The sequence below is a fragment of the Urocitellus parryii genome, chromosome 1 (assembly GCF_045843805.1).
Source record: "Urocitellus parryii isolate mUroPar1 chromosome 1, mUroPar1.hap1, whole genome shotgun sequence".
In the NCBI taxonomy this organism is placed as follows: Eukaryota; Metazoa; Chordata; class Mammalia; order Rodentia; family Sciuridae; genus Urocitellus; species Urocitellus parryii.
In genome coordinates, this window is record NC_135531.1 from 212,416,987 (window position 1) to 212,441,823 (window position 24,837).

General features: G+C 37.0%; 1 protein-coding gene across 1 annotated transcript in view; it reads right to left on the reverse strand.

The window, feature by feature from the left end:
- Ccdc148 (coiled-coil domain containing 148) overlaps positions 1 to 24,837 on the reverse strand; it is a 204,524-nt gene that overhangs the window by 65,899 nt on the left and 113,788 nt on the right. The window contains 1 exon segment of the mRNA XM_077798485.1: positions 19,412 to 19,552. Coding sequence (XP_077654611.1) covers positions 19,412 to 19,552 — 141 coding nt within the window.

A 24,837-nucleotide genomic window follows, 5' to 3' on the forward strand; every position in this document is an offset into this window, starting at 1 on the left:
TCAATTACAACACTCTTCTTTACTCTTGGTTTGCTGATGTAACTATATTCCCATCTCCTTAATTTCTTATCTCTCATTCTCTTACTGATTATCTATTTTAATGATTCCTAATAGCAAACAGATGGTGTGACCAAAATTAGTATAAATTGAGAATAATGTAATAAGAGAATAGTTGAAAAAGGAGGGTTACAATGCAAGGAAATCACAAAGAATTGTGTGGTACAGAGTTGATGTATCACTTACAGACCAGAGACAGCTTAGAAGGCTGGTGGGAAAGTCCACCCAACAGGAGCTGAGAACTTTAGTGGAAACAGCTGGTCAGCACAACCCTACAGTACCAGTGTTTGGGGAAATAGCTCTCTTAATCTCACTCTCCTTCTTCACTCTGATCTGTGTTCCACTTCAGCTGAACCCAGAAGCCAGAGGCCAAGGGAGACACCCAGGAAAACCTCTGAGCCATACAGCAGAGTAAAAAGCAGATAAACCCAAGAGAAGATATTCAGCATAATGGTGTGTTAATCACTCTCATTTAAATTAGTTTGGAAGTAGATAATATAGACATGCATAAATTAATAGCATCAGTTCATTTCAGGCAGTGTTCACTTCGGTCACTTAAGTGAGCATTTTTCCATAGCAGAGCTACCTACTCAAACTGGCAGTATGCTATTTTCTGCTATGATGCAGTTCTATTTCTTATAACAGGATGAACCAAGAAAGTGTCTGGGGTAAACACATTAGTTATCTCCCTGTTAATTGAAATGCCAGGTGCATTAAAAAATAACTGTCATGTCTTCTTTAGGAGGAACGTCTATTTTCAGTATGGGCATTGAAATATTACATAATGATTATGTCATATGTTGATACTGCTGAAATGAATTGCCTGTAAGCTTGTTTAATTTCTCTCTTTTTGCTATTCATTAAGGGAGTATATACACCAAGGATGTTTTATTTAAAACCTGAAGTGTCAGAAAGAGTGAAGAATGAAAACTAATCAAACCTCAGTCATTCAATCATGGCTTCTTAGAGCTGAGGTGATTTTGTGACCACTTAATCCAAACCTTCACTTAACAACCGAGGAGGCAAAATCCCACTGAGCCTATGTAGCTTGCCCAATGTCATTCATCTTGCTAGGACCTCCTAGTTTGGCACATATTCCTCTATAATCCAACATCAAAGTTGTATGTTGTATAAACTTAGTAGTCGTATATAGTTGTTCATTAAACTCATCCATTCAATAAATATTTTTGGAATGCCTTGCACTAGGCACTGGAAATAAATGGAAAAAAGAAAGACAAATTCCCATTTTTCAACAGGTTTTATATTGTAGCAGAGGAAATGAAGATGGTTAATCAATCAATAAATAAATGTCAGGAGGTAACAAATGCTAAAGGAAAAATAATGAGGATAATAGATAATGACTGGGAAGGAAGATGCAATTTTAAATTAGATCATCAAGGATGTTCTTGCTGAGATGAGGTTTGTGTGCAACACTGAAGTATGGGAAGGAGTTATGCAGACATCTGGGAGAGAAGGGTTGAGGAAGAGGAACAAGCCAGAACAAAAGGCTAATGAGTGTGAGGTTGCTCACCAGGAGGGAGTAGGTTGTAATGACGGGGCAGAAGTGGGGGTGGGAAGTGGTAGGATATGAGATCCAAGAGGTAATGGTACAGTGTGGGGAGGCCGATCATGTAGCACCTTCTCCATCAGAGTTAGGACTTCAGATGTTACTTCATGTGGGATGGGAAGCCATCAATGTGTTTTCAGCAGAGGATTGACATGACATGAAGTGAATTTTAGAAAGATCAGTCTAACTTCTGTGTAAAAATCAGATTGGAGGAAGAGTAAGAATAGAAAGGGATAGGGACGAAGAGCTTGAGAAGAATATTTACATTAAACAGGGATGAGAGGTGGGAGGGAAAGGGAGTGAGAAGGGAAATTGCATGGAAATGGAAGGCGATCCTCAGGGTTATACAAAATGTCATATAAGAGGTAAGGAGGGGTAAGTCAAGAGAATACAAATGGAAGACATGATTTACAGTAGAAGGGGTAGAGAGAGAAAAGGGGAGGGGAGGGGAGGGGAGGGGAGGGGGGATAGTAGACAATAGGACAGACAGCAGAATACATCAGACACTAGAAAGGCAATATGTCAATCAATGGAAGGGTAACTGATGTGATACAGCAATTTGTATACGGGGTAAAAGCGGGAGTTCATAATCCACTTGAATCAAACCATGTAATATGATGTATTAAGAACTATGTAATGTTATGAACGACCAATAAAAAAAAAGAATAGAAAGGGAGGCAGAGAAATGAATTAGGAGATTCAGAGGCTATTATAATAGTCTTGACTATATTTTAAAGGCAGAGCCTTCTATTCATGCCAAGAAGTAGGGGTGTTTGGCGGGGATAGAATCAAAGATGATAGCAAAGCTTTTGGCCTGATCACTGGGAAGACAGATTTCCATTTATTAAGAAAAGGAAGGAAGGGAAGGAGTAGGTTTGAAGGGAAAGGCAAGAACATAGTTTTGGCATATTAGATTTGAGACAGTTGGATATGTGAGTTTAGAGTTTAAGAGAGAAGTTTACCCCACAGATATCAATTTATTATAATAAACATATAAATGATATGTAGTTATATTGGATTAGTTGAGATTGACTAGAAAATTGATATTCTTAGAGAACTGTATCAGTTAAGTTTTTGTAGCTGTGACCAAAATACCTGATAGGAATAATTTAGCGAAGGCAAAGTTTATTTTAGCTCATGGTATCAGAGGTTCAGCCCATGGACAGGCAACTTTGTTGTTCTGGGCCCTGGTGAGGCAGAACATCAAGGAAGATGGGCATAGTGAAAGAAAGCTGCTCACCTCATGGGAGCCAGGCAGGAGACAGAAAGAGAGAGACAGAGAGAGACAGAGACAGAGGGAGGGAGGAACCAGGGACAAAATATATAATCCTTAGGGCACACCACCAGTGACCCACTTCCTCCATCTGTACCCCATCTTCCTACAGTTACCACCAACTAATCCATTCACATTATTAATCCATCAAATGGATTAATCCACTGATTAGGTCACCTTATTAGCTCTCATAATCATTTCACCTCTGAACATTACTACATTAACACAGGAACTTAGCAGGGATACCTTATAATGAAACCATAACAAGGACTGAGCCCCAAGGACACTCAAAACTTAGGAGATAGAGTGATGAGGAAGATCCATCCAGTTTTCTGGAAAAAAGACAACATTGAGAGGAAGACTGAAAATAAAAAGTGTTCAACGGTACTGATCATCAGAGAAATACAAATCAAATTCACCATGAAGTATCAATTTCCTCTGCTTAAAATGACCATTGTCAAAAAGACAAAAGATAACCACTACTGACAAGGATGTGGAGAAAAGTGAACCCTGTACACTGTTGGTGGGAATGTAAATTAGGACAGCCATTATGGAGAATAACATGAAGATTCTTCAAAGACAACTACCACATGATCCAGTAATTCTACTGGAGGGGATGTGTCCAAAGGAATTGAAAACCTGTATGTCAAAGAGACATCCGCAGTGCCGGGTTCAATACAGCCCTATTCACAACAACCAAGAAACGAAAACAACCTAAGTGTCCATCACCTGATGAATGGATAAAGAAAATGTGGCACATGAACACAATGGGATATTTGTTCAGCCATAAAAAAAGGGATGAAATCCTGTCATGTGTGACTACATGAATTGAACTAGAGGTCATTATGTTAAGTGAAACAACCCAGGCACAGAAAGATAAGTACTTCATGATCTCACTCATGTGTAATCTAATCATATAAGTTGAGAGCAGAATAGCAGTTAGCAGAAACTGGTGAGGGGTGCTAAAGAAAGGCTGATCAACAAGTTACTAAGTTATAGTTCAATAGGGGTAAGAAGTGTTGGACTGCTATTGCTCAGTAGGGTGACTATAGATAACATGAAAATATGCATATATTTTAAACGTTTAAAGAATTTTTTAATGTTTTCACCACAAAGTAATAATAAATGTTTGAGGAGATAGATATGTTTACCCTGATCTGAACATTTCACAATGTGTATACATGTGCTAAAACATCACATTATGCCATATAAATATGGACAATTTGATGTCAATTAAAGAAAATCAAGACAAATTTTAAAAAAACAGAAGGAGAGAGGTTGAAGATATTATATTTAGGCTATGGGATGATATCTTCTAAAGAGAGTGTGGGATCAAGGAAAAGTATTTTTTAGATGAAAGGCATAATAGCATATTTATAGAATATATCTTAGAAGAAGTAGGAGAAGAGAGAGGAGGGTGATTGGGACAAACTTGAATGGGATTGAGAGGATTGTATTCAGTGGAAAAATGGAGTGGGCTGGCCTTACACAGGAACACAGACACTTCAACATTATAAAAGAAAGGGAGGTGGGGTCATGGGTATAAAGGCTCATAAGTTGGTGGATTTAAGCCTCTGGCAATTCTATTGTAAAAAGGATGTAGATATGCAAAGACCAAATCAAAGTAATTGATATTTTTTTCAATCTACTTAACAAAAAAATAGTACTAAGGATGCAATGACAAAGGTATTTTTATCTGTTTATAACAAACTTACTCTAGTGATCTGATTTCTTGTAAAGTGTTGAGGCACAGTGGTTCATTAACTCAAGAGATTTCCTGGGAGAATATTAAGAGGAGTAAGGAAACAGACATAGTGAGCTATGTGCACCTTTAGAAAATTTTTAAAAAATTGACTAGTGAGTAGGCAGGTACTATTAAAGATCTTTAAAATTATCAAGTAGCTATCAATTGGACAGTTCTGAGCAAACCAGGAAAAGACTGAAATCATGAAAATGAGCCTAAAGCAAATAGCTTGAAATTGTGATTTTTCACAATGAATTAATTGTAAAATTAACAGCAAACAACAATCACAATGATAGACAGCATAGCACAGTATTTTAAATAATACACTATGGAGTCAGACTGCTTTGGTTCATATCCTAACTGTACCTCTTAATGTATACATGACTTTTGAGAAATTCTGCAACTTCTATGTATCTCAATTTCTTCATTTATAAAATGGGGATCATATTATTATTTATCTCTGAGGGAGCTTAAGAAGATGAAATGAACATAGAGCAGTACCTTGCATATAGCAAGCACTGTTTAAGTATCTGTTAATTATATCAAATGACTGTGAATAATCAAACCTCACCTGGAGTTAATTTTTAAGTTTTCTTCTTCTAAAACTGCCTACTGGAAAATCTTTGCAGAAAAACAAATACATCTGGCTCTTGATCAGTTAGTCTTCTCCTTTTTTTTTTTAAATTCCTCTATCTGACATTTTCTTAAAATTATGTCATAGCAAAAGATAGAAAGATTCCATCAGTATTTTCAGCTTTTAAAGACATTCTACTAGAAGCTTTCACTTTTAAAAGACAGTTGAAACCAGGGAAAGTATACTTCCTGGAAAACTATTGGTCCATCTTTGGGTTATCATCCTATTTTTCCTGTCACCTGTTGACATGCTGAGAGTAAACTCTATGCTCAGTTAGAAGATTAGAATCAGTTAATTTAATAAGCTTGCTTTAAGGATCATTTCTAAATTTTAGTAAGAGAACAAGGAACACTATAAACATTTTCAAATTAGATGTTTCTTGATTTGTTTCTTTTGGATAATTGAACCTCGCATTCTATATTAAAGTCTGATTCCCCAGTTTACTTTTGAGTTCTGTTTACATAAAATATATACTATCATTTCCTTTTTACTATTATAATATCTTCATAATTTACTCATTCATTTCTTTTAAAGAGGAGAGAGAGAGAGAGAGAGAGAGAGAGAGAGAGAGAGAGAGAATTTTTTTATTATTTGAGAATTGAACCTGGGCCGCATGCATGCCAGGCGAGCGCGCTGCCACTTGAGCCACATCCCCAGTCCACTCATTCATTTTTTTGACTTCCTATATTTTGGGTATTTCATTAGATTTCCACATTTAAAAAACTAATACTTAAAAGAAAAACACTGGGGGGTGTCTCAGTAGTAGCATTTGCCTAGCATGCATGAGGCCCTGGTTCCCCAGCACTACCAAGAAAGAAAAAAAAAAAGGAAAAGAAAAGACTCCCTCAAGCTTTGCAAGGTCGCATATCTAGGAGTTAATAATAGAAAAAAAACAAGATAGAGAGTAGGAAGTAGTCAATGGGTTGGCCCTCAGCCCTATAGCGACTTCAGCTCTAGTGGCAGGTGGTTCCTTTACAAAGAGAATTGCTTGCATTGAGAGATTTGAGAGAGTGGGCGATAGAACAGAGGTCACGTTGAAGTTCAAGGGGATCACAGACATGTTTCTAGGGTCCAAGAATATAACAGGTTCTTGTATTCCATATTCTATTTTATGAAAATGTAAAAAAAAAGTTGTAAGACAATTTTTTATTTTATATGTTATGTTATTTTGTATATAGTAATGGGGATGGATCCCAGGGAGGGCCTTGAGCATGCTAAGCAAGTGCTCTACCACTGAGCTACATCCCCAGCCCTGTAAGTCAATTTTAAAACAACTGAATGTCCCTCTGTTGCTAAATCCTGCCATAGTGTTTTTATTTATGTTCATGTTTTAGTTGATACTTATAATATATTCCATAAGCAGAGAATATTTACATTTTAAGTCATTTTTGACTAATTGGGATCCAGTTAGAAAACTCCTTCCCCTCTTTCCTCCCCTCACCCCTGCATGAGCACTCACTAATATCTATCTATCTATCTATCTATCTATCTATCTATCTATCTATCTATCTATCTCTATCTCAAAGGAGCCTTGGTCTCTGTTAAAAGACTGGGAAGGAATGTTGTGAGGGACAAGGACCTAGAATAAACAGAGGACCTGGGCCAGGAGCAAGAGGTACCTTCTCTGAAGAGCTGTTTTCCAGGCAGCACCCTGATTCTAAAGGTTCTTTTTTCTACTACCTAAAGCCCTCAAATCTATATCACCTTCCCTCCTCAACACAGAGCACTCAATGCAGATGAAAGTCAATCAGTCACAGGTATTTGAAGGAAATTGCAGAGGACAGTTCCATATCCTTCAGTACCTGCAGTGCACAAATGCATGCAATAGCAATTAAAGGTCTAAACAAAAAGAGGAAAATTAATAAAAAGAGGGCTGATGAGCCCTACTGGAGTCAGTCACGACAAAAAGCCTATCCTCCAAGGTCTGAACTTTGATTAACTATGGCAAAACTAATAATTTCTATTAGCATAAGGTCATTCACAGTAGGAAGTAATCAGACCATCATAGGCCAGTGTGAGGATAGGTTGCCCAAAGCATGATTTGATGATACCGGGACCAGGAAATAAGAGGAGATCTAGGCATTGAATAGAATAAAGGCACTCTCCTAATGACTCAGAGCTCAGTGCTTCATCAACATCCCATGAAAGTGGCAGGAAGTTAATCTTAAAAATCAGGCTATAATGCATGTATATATACAGATACTTATATAGTTATACATATATATTTATGTTCATATTTTACATATATGCATATATGTATTTAATTTATTATATGTATTCATGATCAACTCTACATAATTCACTGTATTTTGTATTTTTAGCCTTTCTTTCTTTATTAACTCTTTTGTTGTATGTATAAATTTTGAAACTAAAAGAAATCTTTCTGTATTATTAGTATAACCTTCTGTTTTAGTCAGAGTTTTCACTGCTATGACTAAAGAACCTGACCAGAACAACTGTAAAGAAGGAAAGCTTTATTTGAAGGCTCATGGTTTCAGAGGCCTCAATCCATACACAGTTGGCTTTATTTCTCAAATTTCCAGGTGAAGCAGAACAATATGGCAGGAGGATGTGTCAAAGATATGTGGCTCACAGGGTGATCAGGAAGCAGAGAGAGAGAGTTTACCACTTGCCAGATACAAATATATATCTCAAAGCCAAACCCCAACTCCCACCTCTTCCAGCCACACCCTACCACTTCAGTTACCACTCAGTTAATTCCTATCAGAGGATTAATTCACTGTGGGTTAAGACTCTAACAACCCACTCATTTCTCCTCTGAACCTTCTTGCATTGTCTCACACATGATCTTTGGGGGAACACCGCACATCAAACCAAAACACCTTTTATTGACCTAAGGACTGCAAATTATCCAATGGCAGAGCAAGCCTTTAAAAAATTACCAAAAGAGGGACAATTTCTGTTTGAGTGTCCTCTTACAATAGCATAGTATATGAAGAATGAAAGACTGGGTATAATACTCATTACTTTAAAGGCACTTGGTGTATATTTACTGAATAAGTGAATGAATGAATGAATGAATGAATGATTACAAAGAACTATAGACTGTACTAATGAATCAATAACCCTTTGGTTTAAAGTGAATAACTATAGACACCTATTCAGGCATTCTTTATGTTATGATTAGAAAAATATCATCTTATAAGAACTTTCAAACAGTTATACAGACTTTAGAATTAGAGTTATGTCCCTTTAGAGACAACTTCCTGCCAGATAAGAACAACTAAGTAAAGGTAAAAAGAGTTGTGCGTCCAGGACTTTAGTTTTTGAATCAGCCTTAATACCATTGCTTTTAATTATTACCACTATCATCGCTACCTGTCTGTTATTCTCATGATATTTTTCTAATTACTTTCTATAGTACCATTCCACAGGGTTAACAATAATACCAAAAAATAAAGCTGGGAATGGAACCACCATTCGACCCAGCTATTCCCCTTCTCGGTCTATTCCCTAAAGCCCTAACAAGAGCATGCTACAGGGACACTGCTACATCGATGTTCATAGCAGCTCAATTCACGATAGCAAGACTGTGGAACCAGCCTAGATGCCCTTCAATAGATGAATGGATAAAAAAAATGTGGCATTTATATACTATGGAGTATTATTCTGCATTAAAAAATGACAAAATCATAGAATTTGGAGGGAAATGGATGGCATTAGAGCAGATTATGCTAAGTGAAGCTAGTCAATCTTTAAAAAACAAATACCAAATGACTCCTTTGATATAAGGGGAGTAAACAAGGACAGGGTAGGGACGAAGAGCTTGAGAAGAAGATTTACATTAAACAGGGATGAGAGGTGGGAGGGAAAGGGAGTGAGAAGGGAAATTGCATGGAAATGGAAGGCGATCCTCAGGGATATACAAAATGTCATACAAGAGGAAAGGAGGGGTAAGACAAGATAATACAAATGGAAGAAATGATTTACAGTAGAAGGGGTAGAGAGAGAAAAGGGGAGGGGAGGGGAGGGGAGGGGAGGGGAGGGGGGATAGTAGAGAATAGGACAGACATCAGAATACATCAGACACTAGAAAGGCAATATGTCAATCAATGGAAGGGAAACTGATGTGATACAGCAATTTGTATACGGGGTAAAAGGGGGAGTTCATAATCCACCTGAATCAAACCGTGTAATATGATGTATTAAGAACTATGTAATGTTATGAACGACCAATAAAAATAAATAAATAAAAAAAAATCATATTTATACTTATTTTTAGGAGCCAGGCATGTGCTAACTGCTTCACCTGCATTATTTTACTTTTTTTTCAATTTTATATAGATTAAAAAAAACTAAGAAAGATAATTTCCTTTAAAGTCATACAATTAGCAAGTGCAGTGCTGAATCCCAGCTCAGATCTGAGTGAGTGAAAAAGCCCATATGCTCAATAGCACCTGCAATGGGCTCTCTCAGGTTGTGGCTTTCCCCATTTTCTACCCAGTTGTTATACTTTAGATGTTAGGTGTCCCCCAAAAGCTCATGTGTGAAAAAATGCAAGAAGATTTAGAGGAGAAATAATTAGGTTGTAAGAACCTTAACCCATCTGTGAATTAACCTCTGATGGGGATTAACTGAGTGGTAACTGAAGGAGGGTAGGATGTGGCTGGATGAGGTGGATACTGAAGGCGTGGCTTTAGGGTATATATTTTGTATCTGCTGAGTAGAATCCCTCTGTGCTTCCTAATCATCATGTGAGCTGATTCCCTCTGCCACTGTCTTTCTCCACCATGTTCGGAGCCCTAGAGAATGGAGATGGTTGTCTGTGGACTGAGACCTCTGAAACTATGGCTCTCAACTTTTCCTCCTCTAAAATTGTTCTTGTTAGGTCTTTTAGTCACAGCTGCAAAAAAGCTGAATAAAACATCAGTTTATAATTTTATTTATTTCTCTTTGATGTTGGATCTCCTTCATCTTTATTCTGATAACTGGATCCCCTTAGACCAACTCCAAGATCTCCATTTTCCACATTTCTTGGCTCCATTCCAATGAGGTTTTAATGTGCTATTTAGTTATAGTAATGAGGCCAGTATATGACTGAATAAAGATGTGTCTTTGAACTGTTCTCTTTCTTTAGTGAAATATCATTTTAGATATTTCAAAACTAGCCTGAAATCTTAATAGAGGGAATTCTTATCTTCCACTCCTCACATAGCTGGGAACTTGCCCTCTTCTAAAAGTTTCACAGTCACTGCCCCTCATTTTGGCAAATTTGGAAAAGTGACTGGACATATGCAGTTCAACTTAGTCTCTCTTTAAAACATCATCTGTCGGGCTGGGGATGTGGCTCAAGCGGTAGCACGCTCGCCTGGCATGCGTGCGGCCCGGGTTCGATCCTCAGCACCACATACCAACAAAGATGTTGTGTCTGCCGAGAACTAAAAAATAAATATTAAAAAATTCTCTCTCTCTCTCTCCTCTCTCACTCTCTCTTTAAAAAAAAATCATCTGTCTTTAGGAAGCAATATTACCTTCCCTACCTTACAGTAAGCAGCCTGTCCCCTTCCAGGGAGATATGAGTAATATCTCCCTGAACACAGATGGGTGGGGTTGCTTAAATGGTGAAGGTATTAGGAATGTCAGGTGGCCACAGGTGCCAGTCATAGCCTTTAATACTCAAAGCCATAGCCTTTAATCAAATTCAGCCCTCTGGGCTCTTGATTTCACCCTCTGAATCCTTTTTTATTAATGGTAGTACAGGCCTGTGACTACATAGTTTTACAGTCTATTTCCTGCCAGTAGAATTCTGGTCCCATCAGCCTCCTTCATATTGCACTCTCTCTCTCTGTTCTTTTCTTGAGAACCCAATAGGCCTTCTGTGGATTTTATGGGAATCGAATTCACTATATTAGACAAAGCCACACCCACAATCTTTTTGAGATTATCCTCTCACTCTTGGCCTCTGTTGGGGTAGCTGAGGAACATCACCCTTAAACTTCCTGGAGACTGTCTAGTTTGAAAAGACCCAGAAGAACCACCCTTAATCTCCTAGAAGGATCTTTTATGTAACTGAATACTCTGACATTTGATCTTTTTGAGGATATGGTAAAGGACTGTATGTTCATATATTCAATCTTTTATCTGTGACATCCTGTTGGCAATAATTTCTTCCCTCTTGGGTCTTTTCCCATCTGAATAGACTGAGGATATCACAAAGCATTAAGTCCAGATCCTTTTTGTTTAATAGTTCTTCTCTCAATTTCTCTCTCTCCTTTTAACTTTCAGCAGCAGAAAGAAGCCAGGTGGCACCTTCACCCCTGAAAATCTTCTTTTATCACTTGAGAAGTTCACTACTTCTACATTTTTTTTCCATCCAGCTTCAAGGTGCAATTTCCCTGAGCTTTCTGTCACTTTATAATAGTAATCCTGCTTCATCCAGCTTCCAATAAAATGGTCATCACTTCTTCTTGAACCTTCACCAGTCATATGCTTAACACCTATATTGCTAATAATCACCTATTCAAGGTAATCTAGTCTTTCTATATCAACCTCAAAATGATATCTTTAAAATTATTCCAGCTTTTTTCTATTTTGCAATTTTAAAGCCACTTTCACATTTTAAGGTACTTGTTATGGCAACATTTCACTTCCAGCTACCAAAAGCTATATTAGGTTTCTTTTGAAGCTTCTATTATACAAAAATTATGACTAAATTGTGATTTTAAAACAACACTCATTTATTAGCTCAGAATTTTGTAAATCAGAGGTCCAGCATAGAATTGGTAGGCTCTCTGCTCATGGTATCACAAGACTGAAATCATGAATTTTGTCAGAACCAAGTTCTCATTTAGGGAAAAATTTGCTTCCAACATCATTCTTGTTTTTGCTAGAATTAAGTTCCTCTAGTCATAAGACTATGTTATAGCTTCCCATTTCTTTGCTGGCTGTCCAGGGACTTTTTCAGCTCTGAGAGGCCACTCACACCCCTTTCCATATGACTCCCTCAATCTTTTAGCCATCAGATCCCTGTACTTCAAATCTCTGATTACCCTCCCTGTAACCAGCCAGAGAAAACTCTCTACTTTAAAGGGCTTATGTGATTGGGTCAGGCCCATTCTGATAATCTCCCTATTATATGGCCATCTGTGCCATATAATCTAATTGTGGGAATAAAATTCACAGTATTTACTGTACTGGTGATTATGCAGGGCATGTGTAGAGGCAGGGGAAGAGAATTTCAGGTCCTATCATAGAAGACTGCTTGTTAAAATGTTAGTAATTGGACTCCTAAAATCCCCAAAAATGCTAAAAATGCAGTTTGAAATATGACATTTTAAAAAATGTATTACATTCCCACCTTTTTGACCCTACTCTTAATTTTTCATATCAGTATACTATTAAATTAAAAAATACTAAAGAAGAGATTTTATGATTCCTTTGATAACTGCCCTCATCTGAACCCACAAATTCTCACACTGGAAGAAATGCTTTGCTCTGAATTGAGAAGACACTGGATTCTCTTCTGGGCGTAGAGCTCCTGGAGTCTTCAGAGAAGCAGTACTTTCCTCCAGCCTGCATTCCTTTTGGGATAGCCTGTGCCCTTATTGTAGATTGCCTCTCCTCTTCCCAATGTATCTGCAGGATGCATGGAATTCAGACTGATTGCCAGATTCCCTGAAGATGTATGGGAACACTCAGTGTCAAGATTCCACTGAAGCCGGGTACTTTGGGTACTTCTGGTATGACAAGAGTACAAGAGGCTGACAATTTACAAAATGACAGATCTCTCCCTAGAAACATTTCTAAGTTAATGTTCAAGGTCACAGGCCCAGTGGTGGTATCCTGCCTTCCCTGAAAATTGCTCCCCACCCCTTGATTGTACAAAGTGGTGGTTTGCAGTGCTAGACTAAGAGCTGGATACAGTTTGCAAAGAATTCTGAAATGCTAGACCAGGAAAGAAATACGACTCTTTTTCACAGGATCCTTGTTAAAATCCCATTCCGGAGCTATGCTGGAACAACCATTGCCTTGGGTTCTATGAGACTCTAGATGAGGCATCATGCAGCAACAAACTCTCCTGAAACTCTATGATGAAGAGCAATTTTTAGGCTACTCAGACCACCCAAAGAGCCACATCTAGTGAAAATGTGGTGCAGGGACCAATATTATATATCAGACATTTTAAGGTCCACTAGCACAGAAATTTTGTTGTTTACAATAGTTCTCAGGGATCATTTATGAAAAGGCATTGTCTTCTGATTTTATCAGGACAATAATTTTTAAAAGTAGAGAGATGAGATGCTTATGAAAAATTATCAATATCATCTAACAACTTATGAATCAAATTTTTTCTTGAATCTTCAGATGAAACTGAAAACTGTGAATATTATATTCCATTTAGAGTTTTAAAACCCAGAGAAAAAAGTCTAAGGAGCTGGGCACCTACCAGGGTAAATTTTAACACTGAATATAAACTAAAATATTTTTACATTAAATGAGCCCTAAAAGACAAATTACTGGGAAGAAGAATTAAAAGAAAAATCCTGTCTTGTTTGGAAATCCTAAGGTGGGGTTTTACATATGGCATAGTTTCTCTATCTCCTTTGCTGCTTCCTTATGAGTACAAAAGGACAGGTAGGTGAACCAATGGGGGTGGGAGGGTTGGAGAAAAGAAAAGCAAGCTAACAAAGCAACATATCTAAAGTTAGAGGGAATTCCTGCTGGGATTATCTGCCAAGCTGCTGTTAAATGCTAAAGAACCAAAAGTTTCCTCCAACATATAAAAGAGTTTGAACAAAGAAAAATCTAAATTTGTAGTTAGTGTATATAAAGATAGCCAGCTCTTTTCATCAGGATGTCTGTGTTAACATAGAAATCTCCTTTTTTAATTCAAATATATAGAAATTCTGGACAAAATATATTATAACACACACACACACACACACACACACACACACTCCCCAGTACTAAAAATAAAGATGGAACTCAAAGTCAGAGGAAGGAGAGGGAATTGAAGACAAAGGACTCTTAAAGAAAAGTAGGACCTAATAAAGATCTAAATTGCTGGTGGCTGTCCTTTGACAATTGTGGGACCTCTACAGAGAGAAGTCAGAGGCAAGCCAATTGCAAAGAACAGATGGCATATAAGACACAACCAGGGCTGGGGATGTGGCTCAAGCGGTGGCGCGCTCGCCTGGCATGCGTGCGGCCCAGGTTTGATCCTCAGCGCCACATACAAACAAAGATGTTGTGTCTGCCGATAACTAAAAAATAAATATTAAAAAATTCTCTCTCTCTCTCTTTCTCTCTCTCTCTCTCTCTCTCTCTCTCTCTCTCTCTCTCTCTCTCTGTCACTCTCTCTTTAAAAAAAAAAAAAAAAAAGACACAACCAGACACAAAACAGGGACTAGCTAGATCATGATCCTTCCACAGGAGAATAACAAGGGGACAGAGGACCAAAGGGGTCAAATACAGAAATCTATGCTGGTGTCATGCACAAGTTCTGTTGGATTCACACGTGGTTTGCAGCACAGTGTCTGTCCCAAGCCTAAAAGAAATATAGAAACTGGTCCTGAACCAGTCAGCAAAAAGCATATGGCCTCTAGCACAGGCAAACATAAAAGGGATAATCTTAAACTTCTGTAAAACTATAGATGACACTGTAAACAAAATTAAAAGGCAGCTGGGTGTGGTGGCATATGCCAGTAATCCCAATGACTCAGGAAGCTGAAGTAGGAGAATTGAAAGATTGAGGCCAGCCTCATCAACTGAGTGAGACCCTAAGCAACTTATTTTTGAGACCCTATCTCAAAATAAAAAATAAAAAGGACTGGCTTTGTGGCTCAGTGGTTAAGCACCCCTAATATAAAAAAAAATTTAAAAGGCAGATGACCAATGGAAGAAAGTATCTGTAATTCATATAACTGATAAGAAATTAATATCCAGAACTTATAAAGTACTTTTATTGATTAATATAGAAAACAAATAAAAACATGAAATTTACAGAGAAAAAACTGACTAGTAAGCATGAAATGATTTTCAATTTTATAAGTAATCATGAAAATACAAATTAAAATTTTAATAAGGTATGCTTCACATTTATCAGACTGGTAGAATTCAAAAATCAAGGTTGTATTTTTTTTTTTAGTATCATGAATTGAGCTCAGAGGCACTCGACCACTAAGCCACATCTCCAGTGCTATGTTGTATTTTATTTAGAGACAGGGTCTCACCGAGTTGCTCAGCGCCTTGCTTTTGCTGAAGCTGGCTTTGAACCTGCAATCCTTTTGCCTCAGCCTCCAAAGCCCTTGGGATTACAGGCCTGTGCCACGACACCTGCGTAGTAGTAATAGCTTATAAAGTAAAAAAACTTATAAAATTAAAAATATACAAATCCTACAACATAGCAATTTCCCTTTTAGGTCTATCTTAGAGAAGGCCCTGAACACAGTTACTCATAGAATTGAAAGAGGTGGCTGCGATAGCATAGCAGCTAAAACCAAAATTTTGCCAATTTAAATGTCAGCCACAAGGAGAATGGATAAATGGTAGTCTGTGCTACTGTGGAATGCCAAATAGCAACTAAAAGAATAAACTAAGAATATGCATTAATATAAGTATATCTCAAAACAAGGATAAAAATAGTACATGTTGCAGAATGATATGGCATGATAGTGTTCATGAAAAATTTAAAATCACAAGCTCTATGTCAAAATATATTAAAATCGATATATGGCCTAGAAAGATAGAAATAAAATTAATGATTGTAATTACCTCTGGGGAGATAAAGAAGAGAAATAGTACTAAGTAAGACTTCAAAAAAAAAAAAAAAAGGACTTCAGCTTTATCTGAAATATCCAACTTAATTTAGATTTTTTTTAAATTTGAAGTGAAATGAAAAATATTAAAATTTTCAATGCTAGGATGCTAATGTATTTATTTTGTCAGTCTCTGTACTTTAAAAATTTTATAAATATAAAAAATATTTTAAAAAGAAAGTTAATAAAATAAACCATATGATTTGGTCCTATGAAATTTCTAAGGGTTTGAAAACAAACTTGGCTTATAGCTATACTCCATACCAATAAGAAAAACATTTTAATAGGACATTTCTTATAATATCCCTCATTATAAAGTGAAAGACAATAAAGCAATGCCCTGCATACCCCCTTAGTGAAATATAACCAGGGGCTAAAAAATGCATTCTAGGTATGAAAACTTTTCAACATTTCTTTATGCTCATAGGCATAGGTTCATTTTTCATTCTAAAATATACAGTAGATATTTAAGCTTAATCTACACACATGAATAATGATACTGAAATTATCTTCAGTCTTCATCCTTTCAGGTATAAGTACCTTCTTCTTTTAAGGTGTACTTGGATTAGCCCTTTCATCACCTTAGCCATTGTAATTGTTTTATTATTCCTTCCATTACTCCATTCGGTACAAGTGTGTGTTGTATGTGTGTGTGCACACATTCTCTCTCATCTTTCAAAATGCATTTCTTTTACTTCCAGCAATCTTATTTAGATACTGCAGAGAAGATTGTTAGCAATGTCCCTTCATCCTCTCTTACGTATCCGTGACAACTATTCAACTCAAATCTAGTTTCTAACAATTAAATGCCCTTATTTACATTCTCAATACTTAAGTTAACATTTGTGTTTTCTTTTTTCTTTTTTTTTTTAAAGAGAGAGTGAGAGAGAGGAGGACAGAGAATTTTTTAACATTTATTTATTTTTTCTTAGTTCTCGGCAGACACAACATCTTGGTTTGTATGTGGTGCTGAGGATCGAACCCGGGCTGCACGCACGCTATGCGAGCGTGCTACCGCTTGAGCCACATCCCCAGCCCCAACATTTGTGTTTTCTTTATCTTTGTAAATCCCCAGAGAATGGAACTGTATCTAAATCTCCTTATATGACATTTAAGATGAAACTAAATGTATACTAATGCTTAGAAACATCATTTGTGGCATGCTAATTCATAGAGAGGAAATGTCAGGAGAGGGATCCAGGTAGAAGACAAAACTACATGGATACATTTTTAAAATACTGTATATGGCAGGTAGCTTTTCATTGCTGTGACAAACACCTGAGAAAAACAACTTAGAGAAAGAAGGGTTTATGTTGGTTAATGGTTTCAGAGGTTTCAGTCCATGGTCAGCCAACTCCATTGCTCTGGGACTGAAGTAAGACAGAATATCATGGCAGAAGGTCATGGTAGAAGAAAGCTGCTCAAGTCATGGCAGCTGGAAAGCTGGGGAGCACAGAGGGCAGAGATAATACATAGTTCCCAAAGACATGCCCCAGTGACCTACTTCCTCCCATCATGCCCCACTTGCCTAGAGTTTCAACCACCCTCCAGGAGTCTGTTCAGTTATAACAGATTAATCAATCCACTGACAAGGTCAGAGCCTTCATGAGCCAGTCATTTCCCCAAAGTCACACCTTTGAACATTGTTGCACTGGGGACCAAGTCTTCAACACATAAGTCTTTGGGGGAGAATTTGTGTCTAAACCATAACGCTGCACTTTCATGATAATAAATAATCAGTAAGTTGCCCCAGAGGATATATAATTCATTTATGTTATTTGAAACATGATCAATTTTATGAGTTCCTACGGTACACACAATTATTTCTTTTAACCATCTCTGATAAAATCACCACACTCAATTCCATAGTAGTGGAAATTGAATTTACTTTTTAATTAAAAACACAACAACTGTGAAATATATTTTTTAGCAACTTTGTCAAATGAGAATATAACCCTTATATGTGTGGTTTTCCATGATGCTGCTTCTACACTCAGTTTGCTAATATAAAAGCATAAAATAAAGAACAATAATAACTATAGTATAAAATGCAGAAAAACTGTCTTATTGCCCCAAAATCCATAGTTCTTTTATCTACCACATATTCTACTTTGAAAGGAAAAAAATTTAGATAGGGACTTTACAGAGTTCATTAGTCACATAGCCCAAGATGTAAAAACAAAACAAAACAAAAAAACAGAAAGTTTGCCAACGAGTAACTATGAATTAATTAGTTACTCTTAGCACTATAATCAGATTTTCAGAAGAAAGCATTTTTTTACATTATGCAGATAAAATCAATGCAGGTGAACTTTTTGAGTACTGATATGTGCTATTATTGGTGGAAACACACAGGTGTAGAGATTTCTTTTCATTGTATTGATCACAAATTAATTGCCTTTTTCTGAATTATTTCCACAGAGTCAGCAAACCCATAAAATTGATTAATAAATCTGATAAAATTTTTTTAAATTTATTTTTTGTTGTAACTGGACACAATATCTTTATTTTATTGATTTATTTTTATGTGGTGCTGAGGATCGAACAGAGGGCTTCCCACGAGCTAGGCAAGCATCTACCAATGAGCCACAATCCCAGCCCCAAATCTGATAAAATTTTAACAAAAATATCTTCACTGAAACAGTATAATTTTTGTTGTGAAAACAAACACAAATACCTAAATGAATATATAATTCAAATACACACACACACACATACACACATATATATGTGTGTGTATATATATATATATATATATATATATATATTTAAAAATTCAAACATAAAATATGATCTATCTTCCATATCTTCCCTTAAAAGTTATTAAGTTTCTTGGTAATTTTAAGATTGCTAAACAAATGTTCACTCAAAAGAATGATAACTGTATCAGTAAGCAAAAAACTAAACTAACATATAATCAAAAAGTAAATTCTTGGCATTCAATGAATTATACCGTCCCTAATACAATATATTTCACCAACTACTGTTTAACAATTTTTTGCCACATAGCCATCAACCAAAATGCTACCTAAGTACCCTGCAAACTTTGTCATGAACCTCCTTAATTCAATACTTGGCAGTAGTCACAAACTTCATCTTTTTTGTTTTTTCCTACTTATAATTTTATAATCACAGGTACCTATACTCATGAAGGTCAACAAAGTGAGTTCTCTTCCATTCCCACAAATCTTTGATGCTCAAATAAACTAAAGCAAAACTCAACTAAACTCTAAAATGTTCTCAGAACTGTCTTTCAGAATTCCATTTCCAACATCAAGATTAATTAAAGCTCAATCAGGCAATTAAATATTCATTTTCCCTTTTATAGAAGATTTTGCCCTGATAGAAGATTTTATACCTTTTTCTTCTTCTCTTTTCTTTTCAACAATTCCTTCTTCTTCCATAGTTTCTCTTTCTCCTCTTCCTTTTCTCTTCTTCTGGAAGAAATTTCAATTTCCAGTCTTGCCAACTCTTCCTGGTGAGCTCGCCATTGGAAAACCTAAAATAGATAGAAACATTCAATTTCAATAACTATATATACTAAGGTGAATTAACATAAGGTTAGTTTCTGTATCAAGCAGAAGTCAAATCCTGTCCAAATACACATTTAAATTCTGTGTGCATGTGAGTGTATCCATGTGTGTTCAAGATGTGTGCATGTTAGTGTTAAAAAGAAACAAACAACCAACCAAACTCAAATCACCTCCTTCACAGATTCTTGATCTGGGTTTATGGAGTGAAGTATTAAAGGGTGTAATTTAACTCTAAAGGAACTTTGAGTTCCAAAAAGTAGTATGTAAAAATATGCTGTGTTTTGGTATGTGTGCTTTTCTGGAAACTAGGCCAAACAGCTCTCAAAAATTCTAGAATGGTTCTGGGACCCTAAAGTTTAAGAACCCACTGATAAATTTCAGTTTCCTTATTTTATAATTATGAAAAACAAGTCTGAAATAAGGTGAAAAAAATTAGACACTAAAAAGAACTTCCTAAGTACTAATACATGCTATTAATAGAAGTATATTTGATATGGCTTTTTTGGTAGGGTTTTTGATAATATGTAAATATGTATCACATTATAAAATACTTAAAGTTTTTAATCCCCAAAGACAATCAACTGGACAAGTACATAACAAAGTAGCCATAGGAATATTCATGGCAAAGGTGCTTAAAATAGAAAATTTGGCCAGATACATGGCACATGCCTATAATCCCAGCACCTTGGGAGGCTGAGGCAGAAAGATCCCAAGTTGAAATCCAGCCTCAGCAATTTAGTGAGGACCTAAATAACCTAGAGACTCTGTCTCAAAATAAAAAGGGCTGGGGATGTGACTCAGTGGTAAAGTGTACGTGAGTTCACTCCCTGGTACCAAAAACCAAAACACAACATTAAAAAATGGGCAAGACTCTAAATGTTGGGGCAGAGGAGGTAGCTTTCCTGGTTGCTCTGCAGCATGAAACCAAGAAAGCAAACAGGCAGCTTCTCAGCAAGGTAGGTGGAAAAAAACAAAAACAAAAAAAAAGGGCAGGAGCTTTATTGAAACTCAAACTAGACATTCAACACAGATGGGGAACTCAGGAGGTTGGATATAACAAAACATGGAAGAAATTCTCAGCCATGCAGCTGCTGCCACAACCAGGCTAGAAGCACCAGGCAGAGCAGTCTCTCTGCAAGGAAAGTGGAGGGTTAAGGGAATTAATGAAACCTACCATTTTAGGAGGCCTGAGGTATGTCTGGGTACAGATTATTTAGAAATCAAGGACATTGCCTTGCTGTATGAAATTAAAAGGCGGGTTGCTCAATGTCCTTTTGTGGGAAAGAAGCCACCATCTCTCCAGGTGGTATGTGGAAGACAAAGAAATGAACCATTTTGCAGTCACAGCAAGGGGACTGGCAGCTGAGGAAGCCGATTCCTGGCAAACCTGAGTTTGGTCCAAAATATCAGCCCAGTAAACATATGGTACACAACATAGAGTGTGCTTAAGTGACCAAGAGAATATCAAAGATGGAGAGAGGGTTTACACAGGGTACAACTGGTAATGAAAATGCACCCAGCTATATCCCTCCCCCTCCAATCTGGCTGCTGGCAGGACTGACTGGAAGAGATACATCTAGCCAGGGATTTGGAAGGGCAAGGGCAGGAGAGATTGAGTTTGGAGACTGAACCCCAAGACCAGGATGTGAGGTCCACAGGTGACATAAGGGACTACGAATTGGCTCCTCTACCACACAAGTGGAACCCAAGAGAGATCTCTGAGGTATAGTCTTCCAGTGGGATCAGCAATTACTGGGCCCTAGGGGTGTGCTGCTTTAAAATCTCCAGACTAAATGGCATTCAGCAAAGAACCCTGAGCCTAGCTAAGCCTAAACCCTGCCTCCAGGAATTCTGTTTACAGGATTACTTCTCTTACTCTAGCAATCTGGAGGGTGGAGCATCATAATCCAGATGACCCACTTAAAACTGCTTATAAGAGAAGCTGAGAACCTGGTGAACTCAAATGGAAAAAGTTCTTTAACTTTTCATCCAGATCTTTTTCTCTTTCTTTTTGCTTTTTTCTTTTCTTTTTTCCATTTAATTATGACCTTAATGGGATGTGGATTTTTACATACTCATATTTTTTTCTCATTTCTAGCATTTTGGAGCCAGTTTTTTTTTTTCATGGATCAGATTTTTGAGGACTAGGATGTTTAATTAGTATATTTTAGTTTTGTTTTGTATTCTTTTATCTTTATTTTTAAAAATTTCTTAGTTGTAGATGAACACAATACCTTTATTTATTTTTATGTGGTGCTGAGGATTGAACCCAGTGCCTCACACATGCTAGGCAAGCACTTTGCCACTGAGTCACAACCTCAGCCCCTTTATTTTTAATTTTTTAAAATTTTTGCTTTATATAAATATTTTTTTTCTTATATGCTTCTTTTGATTCTCTTTCTCTCTTTTCTTCTGTTAACAGTCAATCTCTATTGCTCTCTCCTTCACTCTTACTTTAAATTTTTACTTCTATTTTCTCTCCTCCTCCTTCATAATCATCATGTCCTATATAATTTCTGTTCTCTCCCTGTTTACCATTTGAAATTGTAAATCCATTTGTGAACTTGCTGTTTTTATTGTAGGCAATAACTGATCAAATAATTTCTGTTTACTGTGATTATTAACATTATAGACATCATAGTGGGAACTATTTGGTTTAATGCTGCATATTGTTTTCATTGGTTGTTGCAATTACTTGTCTCCTCCTAAACAGTGAGGTACTAGAAAACTTCAGGGATATTATAAGCACACAGGGTGGAAACTCTGCTGCCACAGATCCACACTGTTAAATAGACACACAAACAACATGAAAAAGCAAGGGAACAAATCACTCCAAACAAACTAAGATAGTTCAATAACAGAGTTCTTTGACACCACAGTGGGATAAATGTCAGAGGAGTTTAAAATGTGTATAGTTAAACTGATCTGTGAAGTAAAGGATGGCATAAGAAGTAAAATCAGAGAGAAACTATGGAAGTGAAAGATCATTTCAATAAAGCAATAGAGATTCTGAAAAAAAAGCAGAAATCTTCAAAATGAAGGAATCAGTAAATCAAATTAAAATTTAATAGAAAGCATCACCAACAGGCTAGACCACTTGAAAGGCAAAACTTCAGGAAATGAAGATAAAATATAATCTTAAAAATAAAGTTGACCAGACAGAGAAGATGGTCAGAGAAGGACTATAAACAGAACTTCTAAGAAGTATGAGATAACCTGAAAAGTCCAAATTTAAAATTTATTGTGATAAATGAAGATTCAGAGATATAAAGGAAAGGAATATACAACCTTTTCAATGAAATAATATTAGAAAATTTCCCACAACTAAAGAATGAAATAGAAAAAATCAAACAGAAGAGGTTTACAGGACTCCAAATATACAAAATTACAACAGACCCCACACCAAGGCCATTATTATGAGTATACCTAACATACAGAATAAGGATAGAATTTTAAAGGCTGCCAGAGAAAATGACAGGTAAAATTTAGAGGGAAACCAATCTGGATCTCAGCTGATCTCTCAACTCAGACCCTCAAAACTAGGAGGTCTTGGAATAGTATATATCAAACTATGAAAGAAAATGGATGCCAGCCAAGAAAATGGATGATGCCAGCAAAATTAAGCTTCAGAATTGATGACAAAAAAAACCTTCCATGTTAAATAAAAGTTAAAAGAATTCAAAATTAGACAGCCTGTACTACAAAACATACCCAATAAGATATTTCATAAAGAAGACATGAAAAATAAAAGTGAAAACCAGCCAAGGGAGGAAATACACTAAAAACATAATGAATCAATGGAGAAAATATTTCAAATTAAAAACCAGAAATACATCAAAATGACAGGGAATAAAATCATATCTCAAAAATAACATTGAATGCATGGCCTAAACTCATCAATCAAAAGAAACAAACTGGCGCTCCCCCAGTGCCTGCAAGCTAGGCGAACCTGCAACCCACGGGCGGGCGGGTCAGGCCCAGCAACCAGCCAAGTGACAGAGCAGCTACACGCGCCTGCGGGGAACGCTGACCGGACCCACTAGGACAGGTCCTGCGGACGGCTGAGGGCCAGGCCCGTCCCCTCCCCCAGTGTCTGCAAGGTAGGCGGGACTGTGAACACCAGCAGATGGGGCCCAAAGCCTGCTGAGGGGCGGAACCGGCCCCTCCCCCAGTGCCTGCAAGCTAGGCGAACCTGCAACCCATCGGGAGGTTAGGCCCAGCAACCTACGGAGTGACACAGGTGCCCCTGGCGCCTGCTGGGTAGGCGGACCTTTGACAGACCAGCAGAGCAGACCTAGGGCCTGCCAGCATGGTAGACGGATCACACTAATTGGAGGAGGATCACAGCCACTACCTGCCCTGCAAGGGTGATTTTTCAACTATACAAGAGCAATATAAATAAATAGAGGGAAAATATCAAAGACACAACAATTTCACCAAGCAGAAAGAAACGCCAGCAGTATGAAACGACAAGGAAAGAAAGGACCACAGGCAATGCAGGTCAACTCAACTTTAGAAGAGGTAATAGCTGCAACAGATGGAATGTCAGATAGAGAGCTCAGGACATACATGCTTCAGATGATCTGGAGTCTCAAGGAAGACATGAGACAGCAAAATCAGACAATGAAAGATCACATTGACAAACAAATCCAGGAAGTAAAAGATCAATTTCACAGGGAGATAGAGGTAATAAAAAACGAACAAATAGAAATCCTAGAAATGCAGGAAACAATAAACCAACTTAAAAACTCAATTGAGAATACTACCAGCAGAGTGGATCACTTAGAAGATAAAACATCAGACAATGAAGACAGAGTATTTCAACTTGAAAAGAACATAGATAGCTCAGCAAGTCTACTAAGAAACCATGAGCAGAACATTCAAGAACTATGGGATAATATCAAAAGACCAAACTTAAGAGTCATTGGGATACAGGAAGGCACAGAGCTCCAAACCAAAGGATTAAGCAATCTATTCAGTGAAATAATACAAGAAAACTTCCCAGACTTGAAGAATGAGACAGAATCCCAAATCCTAGAAGCCTACAGGACGCCGAATGTGCAAAATCATAAGAGATCCACACCTAGACACATTATAATGAAGATGTCCAACATACAGAATAAGGAGACAATTTTAAAAGCTACAAGGGAAAGGAAGCAGATTACATTTAGGGGTAAACCAATCAGGATAACAGCTGATCTCTCAACACAGACTCTAAAAGCTAGAAGATCCTGGAATAACATATTTCAAA